At 49.1% G+C, this 8,104-nt stretch overlaps 1 protein-coding gene across 1 annotated transcript; it reads right to left on the bottom strand.

The window, feature by feature from the left end:
* Positions 1-439: 439 nt before the first annotated feature.
* LOC127313058 (cytochrome P450 71A1) lies at positions 440-7,872 on the bottom strand. The gene is made up of 3 exons (XM_051343596.1): positions 6,828-7,872; positions 927-1,288; positions 440-837 (listed from the first exon to the last, which is right to left on the bottom strand). The coding sequence occupies exons 1-3, from the start codon at positions 7,761-7,763 to the stop codon at positions 576-578; spliced, it is 1,560 nt and encodes a 519-aa protein (XP_051199556.1). The 5' UTR covers positions 7,764-7,872; the 3' UTR covers positions 440-575.
* Positions 7,873-8,104: the final 232 nt, after the last annotated feature.

The following is an 8,104-nucleotide window of genomic DNA, read 5'->3' as shown; positions in this document are numbered from 1 at the left end:
AATACGGCAGCACATATTTTGGCTAGACATTCGGAGGGAGAGGTGTTAATTGTTTGGCACGACGATCCTCCTAATTTTATTGTAAGTGTACTGGCGAACTAGCGAACGATGTATCTGTGATGCATAATTAATAAAGTATGCTGTTGTGGCTTTCCCTCAAAAAAAAAATGTACTCCCTCCCAGCAGCGGAACATGCGGCCCATCCTAGACCGGGCAAATGGGCAAATAAGTTCTATTGGGCTAATTGAACACTATCATAGGCCATGTAACAGACTAACAGGCTATACCCTAGAAAATTAACCTTTGCAAGACCGGGCAGCAGCCTAGTATGATCCCCAGGCAGACAGACAGTCCGTTTGTGCTCCCTGCTTTCCATATTAGTTATTGCAGATTTAGATATATCGATACTACGTACTAAACTGTGTCTGGAACATGCAAATTAGTGAAAACTATTATGGAATAGAGGGAGTACTATACAAAACAAACATGCCAAGCAGGCTACACATTAAGAAACTCTAGATTCACTACAAGGTTGCTTACATATTATACTGAACCGTCCGCTCTGTAGGCTATGCCTATTGCTCCCACTCGAAAGGCCTAGCAACAAGACGGAGACCCACCCGCCTTGGCGTCACCAGGCCTGGCGCGTCGGACATGTCGAGCTCCTCTGGCGCCATGCCGTCCGGCAGCTCCCAATCGAACGTGCGCACCAAGTTTGCGAGAGCAAGCTCGATGGTGGAGAGAGCAAACTGCATCCCAGGGCAGATCCGCCGCCCCGCCCCGAAGGGTATGTACTGAAAGTGCCGGCCCCTAAAGTCCACCTCGCTCTGCAAGAACCTGAACACAAGTAACACATGCATAGAACGTGTGAACATATAGCTTCGCGATAATGATAGAATGCAATGTGTCAAGCTTAATCTGTGAACCTTTCCGGGAGAAACTTGTCGGCCGCGTGCCAGGAGTCCGGGTCACGGTGGATGGCCCAGGCATTGACGAACACTCGAGTGCCCTTGGCGACGTGGTTGCCCAGCACGGTGGCGTCCTGCATGCACTCGCGGGGCAGGAGCAGCGGCGCTGGCGGGTGGAGGCGGAGCGTCTCCTTCACCACCGCCTTCAGGTAGGGCGTAATCGTGGCGCCGAGCCTGTCAGCCTTAGCAAAGCCGCCGGATGGTTCGATTTTGCGGACCTCGTCCTGTAGCTTCCGCATTGCTGTGGGATTCTTGATGAGCTCCGACATGGCCCACTCAAGTGCGACGTAGGTCGTCTCGATACCCGCCGCGAACATGTCCTGTACGAGAGAGTCATATACTTGTGTGACGCAATGCATGGTACGAAATATTTCCCCTTTACTAGGACACATGTGGGGCTATACATAGTTACAGAATGGAATCAACACGGTGTATGCATAGAGTATGAGGGCATGGCCAATGATGTGGCTCAACATACCGCCTGCATGACCGATCATCATGCCAGTGGTGTATCTCTTAGCTAGGCTAGTTAAGGGCCGCTAGTTAATGGACTAAAATGGTTGATATCTAAGATTATACACTAAACTAAATATATCTAGCAAGTTCATGTATTGAATATGTATTTTACTCAAAAACTGATTCTGTTGGGTGAAATCTGATAGGCATTCTCGGTGCCTACTTACAATATGAAAGCATGGGTACTCCATCAGTAAGATCATTCGTATTCTTCCATGTAAATATCCCAAATTTGATTGTCGGTAATGTTCCACATTCTCTTGGAAAAACCATAATCGTGAGAAAAAAGAAAGAGAAGATATATTTTACTGTAGGGGTACGATTGGACCACTTTGGGAATATCGGATGGTCATATAAGTATCAAATAGTGCTGAGAAAAGTTCAGTAATTCTTTATTTAAGAACACTCGTAGAGGCTTGTGATTTTATGTTTCTGATGGAACGTAGAGGCTTATGATTCACAGCAAATAATCTTATAGATAGTGATACATTAATAGACTGATGAAAACAGCAATAAAAATAAATTGAGATGAAAGTTATCAACTAAGTTTATGTTTGGAATTGTAGTGAATTATTATAATCTCGTTGGAGTGATCCAGTATTAGATAAATTGTCGATTCACTACTAATTTTACTAAAGTCATTATGGAAGTTAAGAAAAACTATTGACAAAGCCGAAACCAAATTTGACTCATCTCCAATAACTTACAAAATAGCAATAATCTTGGATTGTTCTACGCATTTGGATAAAATAAAGTTTGCTTATCTCCATTTACATAGTTTAGTTAAATATATCTTACAACTTTTAATCTAGCACATCTTGATAATAATTCTTCTAAGATGGATGCATATGTTAGAATTGTATTTAGAAGATAGAGTAAAAAGAAATATTTTTTAAACTATAATTTGTTATATCTAGAAGACTTCAAAAAGGCCACCGTGAAAAGCCCATCGCAAGATTCAATCGTGAGCTAATGTTTAAATATATTTTCTAAAAAAATAGGCGTGACAATTCATTTTGTATACTATGAAATCACTAAATCAATATATTTTAATTGCAAAGGCTAATTTTTAAATAGTTTAGGCTTGACATTTTTTGGTTAGTCTTCACAAAATTCTAAGTCAAATCATGCAGAGTTTGTCTTACTGTTTAAAAAATATTTAAAGATTAATATCATGAAAACATTTAAAAATACTTAATTATTAAGTATTCCTTTGTTATTATAAATATTGACAAGCTTTCAATGGATTTGGTTAAAGGTAGACCAGTTTCTTTTCATAAAAGGGAATATATTAATACCGTGGAAATAATAGTTACACCTAGCCTCTACATCAACAAAAGTCCGAAGACATAAAGAATCCAAAAAAAAACATCAAAAATAAAAGAAATGGAGAAAACAAACATCAGCAACACTTTAACCACCATCAAAACTAGAACCCAAACTACAAAAGAGGTTCTCTAAAATTAACACCTCCAAAAAGAAAATAATGTATAAGCGTTGTTGTTTTTTCCAGTTATAAGTAAACTTTTCTTAACTCGCTGATCGGGAAGTAAACTAAATCACTTGAAATCTACGTGAAAAATGTAAATGAGTCCCGTGCCACTATGGAACTCAATAGGTTCAGTAGGGACCCGTTTGGTAGGCTGGGCCGATTTCTTGCATTACTGAGCCTGCGAGATGAGAGTGTCTGCACGTTGAGAACGGGCCATAGGCCAGAAAACGCCACTCGTTTGGCAGGATGTGTAGAATTTTTTGGCCCAGCAGAAAGGATGGGCTCAGTCTGTTTGGTTGCATACGAGCCCAGTTTTAGCCTCACCACTTATCTCCATGGTGACCTTACCTCTCACCTCCTCACCTATCACAAAGTTTGACGCCGCTGTCACGAAACCTGGCACCACGTTGGTGCGCGAAAAGACCACCATGTCACTCTCACCAACGATGGCCAAGGCGGCGTGCACAAGACTAGGCTAAATATGATAGACCAAAACTTTCGGTGTAGCACAACAAGAACGTCGCCACCATGACACGCCACTGCCTACACCTACACCTACACGGTTACCTCCATGGATTACTGCCTATCACATACCATAACCATCACCACCATGACACCGCCGGTTACGCCCGTCACAGGCATCACCACGTCAACGAACAACATCATGACACCGCCGTTCACGCCCGTCAGAAGCATTACAATGTTGCTGACGACGTCGCTGAACACCACCATGACACCGCCGGTCACGCCGGTCATAGGCATCACCACGCCACCGAACACGAAGACGAACACCACCAAGACACCGCCGTTCATGTCCGTCATAAGCATCACCATGTCGCCGAGCACGAAGTTGAATACCACCATAACACCGTCGGTCACGCCGGTCATAAGCATCACCACGTCGCCGACCACGAAGACGAACGTCACCATGCCGCCACCACCATGGATTATCACCTCTCAATTCTCACATATCATCACCATGTCACCGTTCATGAAGACGGCAAGCGAGAAGTTGAGCAAAAATACTCCAAACCTTACTCACACATACGTACAGATCACAGTATACTTGTGAGTCATTTATCTATCAGTGTATGTACACCGAAACAAAAACATGTCAACATAAAAGTAATGGGGAATGGTGAGGTGAACCTACTTCTGAAAGGAAATCTCAAACGGTTGAGCGTGTGCGACGAATTTGACAAAATTTGCTTAAAACTTCATACACGAAATTGATGATTTACGATGACGAAACTCAAAACCGATTGTGGGAATTGATTCATATCATCGACACGCATCTTTTTCATGTACAACTTATTTTAATTTGGAGTATGGTTGTGTTGATTTGAAGAGAGGGTATGTAAAGTAGTGTAAGGGAGAGTGAGCATAACCGAGTCCATGTGCACAAGTTGCATCGATAGAGTGCAGGAGTAAAAAGAACGGGCTTAGCCCTAGAGAAACTGCCGATTCGGGCGTTTCTCTGGATGCTGGCAAAACACTACTTTAAAAACCAGTGCGATGCAACCAAACCGGTCGTTTTGTTTCTCCACCCATGCCAAAAAGGCCCTCACAGCCTACCAAACGCGCCCTAGTATTTCATACACACACCCCGTTGATGAATCGATCACCTTGGCGCACCCATAATACTCGAATCGTTTTGCCTCTTTCTCCTATCGCTACTGCGGCGGCATGATGGAGGGGAGACCTTGTTTCTCTGTTCTGGTCTACTAGTTATGGTTAGATTTTATCTGTTGCGGTGCGTTATTGGGGTTGTGGGAGCGGCGATCAGGCTAATAAATCTACCTCAACTCTACTCCCACATCGGTGACGACCTTCTGGGCGGCATGGAAACTATGTTGATCGGTCCTTCAGATCGGCAGATGGTCCTCTCGTCGTTCTTCCATTCTAGCGAGATCAGTTTCTCGGTGTGTCGCTCACATTCGTTGTTATTCGCAACAACCTGACGGTCAGGGCGAGGTGGTTCTTCTAGAGCGAAGATGTTGGTTCAGAGGTGGTGGATATGATGTTCTCCTCCGACTTCGTCGATTGGAGCCGGATTATCTTTGTCCAAGACAGCTTGAATATGTCCCACGGTTGACGTGCCACAACGACATGTGTCTCGCTACTTGCAGCAGACCTGTTTATGAACTCATAAAGCCTCGTTAGCGATGGTACTTTTTTAGATCTTACAATGGTGGAGGCTCGGCGTCTCTTCCAATGTCCATCTCGGTGGCGCTAGAGTTGGGCGGCGGCCGCTAGCTACGGTATTTGCAGGAACCCCATGGATTGTTTTGTATTTCTTGATCTTTTAGAATTTTATCTTAAATTCAGGATAATCATTTATTTCAGGTTTATCTGTTAGGTTTCACATGTGCTCCTTCATGTAACTTTATTTTCAATTAATGAAATATGTGGTTGCTAAAAAAAGAGGAATCTGTTTGGTTCCGGGTAGATGTGATTCTCAATTGGTTGATCGTTGACGTAAGCTAACTGAGATTTAACTTAATTCTCAGTTAGTGTTAGAGGAACGGTGAAGGCTCACGGTTTGACCCGCCATGTCGCTCCTCGGGGCCGACGGGAGCGCGACCCAAAGCCTAGCCCCAACCACCCTCCTTCCCTCCTGCCCCCAACCCCTCGTGGCCAATGTCGGCGGACCTTGGGATCGCAAGGCTCTCCCATCATGGCGACAAAGATATAAAGCGATGAATCGGCGGTTCGTCGTGTGGCGGACCGGCGCGTCGCGGCGAGGCGGTTCCTCGTGGTGGAGCTCGATGACGCTTTCTTCTTCCTCGCGGGTGACGACAACAGTGGCGTGGCTTCTACTGGCAGGTTCTCTCGGGCTACAAGGTGGTGGCATCGACACAACGGTTAGTGGCGTCCGCGGGTGCGCGTCGTCGTCCTTGTCTGCGTGGGTGGCAAGGCGGTGGTGGGTTGCGGGTGCTCCGGCGCCGATCTCCGCCAGATCGTAAGGTATCCTTTTTCCCCTCACGTTAGTCTCTTCCCCACTAGAGTTGGAGTTGGTCGTCGGCTCCCGCGTTGGAGCGTGGGTAGTCTTTGGGGGTGATGGTGAGACCGAGACCGGGAGAAATCCCTGGTCGGCTGGACCAACCACGACAGTGGTGACACCCCTGGGCGTCGTGCTTTCTCTTGTGGGGTTACTAAGGTCTTGTTTCTCCCCACCCCGGCAGTGTTCCCAGGTGAAAACCTTCCGTATGTTGGACTGGGCTGTGACGGCGCAATGGGCATCGCTTCCTTCTTGGGGGCATTGCTTGAGGTACGGTGGTTGCCGGTTGAGGACGGCTGAGGTGGAAGGTGGCTTCTTCATCAGTGATCGTACCCCTGCTTGCGTTCTACGTGGCGGCTCCTTCGGTAGATGGCAGTTCAATCCCGGTGGCTCCGTCAGCTTCAGCGGGGGTTCTAACCAGGTTGGCCTTCGGTCGGCGTAGCGCATTCGACGTCCGACGGTTTGGCGGCCTTCGAGTCAGGACGAGAGGGAAGGGATCGCTCTTAAGAGTTGGAAATGGCTGGTGATGCACCCTAAGTCCCTATCCCAGCCTGTAATGTAGACGATGATATCCGTCAAAGTAGCAAGTGCCAGTGGTTCCCTCAAACCTGGGATGCTTCTTCTCTGGTGGCTTCACGAGGAGGCTACCACATCGACTTATTGTGTTTCCTGTTTTATCTTTTATCGTTCGTGTTCGGTGTGTTGCAAGTGGGTTAGCTAGCACCTTGTATCAAACCTTGACTGCTTGGGCTTTATTAATTTTAAGTTGGACACCCGTGACTTATGTTTAAGAAGTGTTAGAGGAACCTTACTAAATTCGAAATGAATACAGCGAAGAACATACTCCTACCTGCAAGAGCGACTTGACGATGTCCCTGCTCAGCTCGAACCCGTCCTGACCCTCCGCCTGCAGCGACAGAAGAACGTCGACGAAACCCTCCTCCCCGCCGGCATCGTCATCATCCCCGCGTCGACGCCCACGCCTCCTCACTTCGTGCTCCTGCACCACCTTCTCGAGCAGCTCGTCCCACCGCCTCAAGTTCCTCCATGCCCGCGCGCCGCCGCCGGACAGCAGCTTGTCCACCCACGCCAGCGCCGGGAAGTAGTCCCCGACGCAGAACCCGCCCAGCAGCGCGGTGTTCTCCTGGACCACCTCCCTGAACAGCTTGCTCCTCCCCTCCTCTTCTCCTGACCCTGACACCCTCCCGGAGACCACCCGGCAGATCACGTCGTTCGCGAGCCGGTACAGCGCCCCGCTCACGTCCACGACCCCGGCGGCGGAGGAAGCTTCGGCGGCGACGGCCTTGACCAGGGCGGCCACCTCAAGCTCTTTCATGGCGTTCTGGCGGTGGGACCGGGCGGCGCTGAGGACGTGCGCGGCGCAGAGCCGGCGGACGTGGCGCCAGTGCTCGCCGTGGGGCGCCAAGGCGAGATCGCGGAAGCCGTAGCTGAGGATCTCGGCGGTTCGGAAGTAGGGGCGCGTGGCGAAGGTGTGGTCCTGCGCGCGCATGAGCTCGGCGGCAGCGGCGGGGGAGGAGGCGACCAGGGCCGGCACACGGCCGAGGCGGAGCCGCAGGAGGTCAGGCGCGCCGTGGGCCGCGGCGAGCGCGCGCAGGGCGCGGTGAGGGAGCGCGCCTACCTGGTGCAGGTTGCCGATGACGGGCAGGCCACGAGGAGCCGGAGGGAGACGACGCTCGTCCACCCCGCCGTCGCCGCGGTGCCTCCCGAGGTAGAATAGGCCGGCGAGGAGGAAGGGGAGGAGCAAGAGCAGTGCGGCCAGCTCCATGACAACCGCGATGAGCCGATGATTGGTGTTGACTCTTTCAGTGAATCTCGGCAAGATTTGGCCTTTGTGGCTGCACTTGGTCAGTGGTTTAGCTCACATGCGTTACTGGCATGAGCTCTAAAAAAACAAGTGTTGCAAGGAAGACTTGTTTTTCGTATTTCGTGAGGTCAACTATTGTTTTCGACAGGAGCCATGAACTGATGAACGAGGAGATCAGACTTGGAACGTATGCGGTCAAATACGTCCCTAAGGGCATCTCCAACCGGGCGACCCATCCCGTGCCCGCGCGTCCGGATGGGTCGAAACGGACAAAAACGCGGCCCAACGCGGGGACGCACCGC

This window comes from Lolium perenne, chromosome 1, assembly GCF_019359855.2.
Source record: "Lolium perenne isolate Kyuss_39 chromosome 1, Kyuss_2.0, whole genome shotgun sequence".
Lineage (NCBI taxonomy): Eukaryota > Viridiplantae > Streptophyta > Magnoliopsida > Poales > Poaceae > Lolium > Lolium perenne.
Note: the sequence above shows the minus strand (reverse complement) of the source record. Positions and strands in the feature narration are given on the sequence as shown.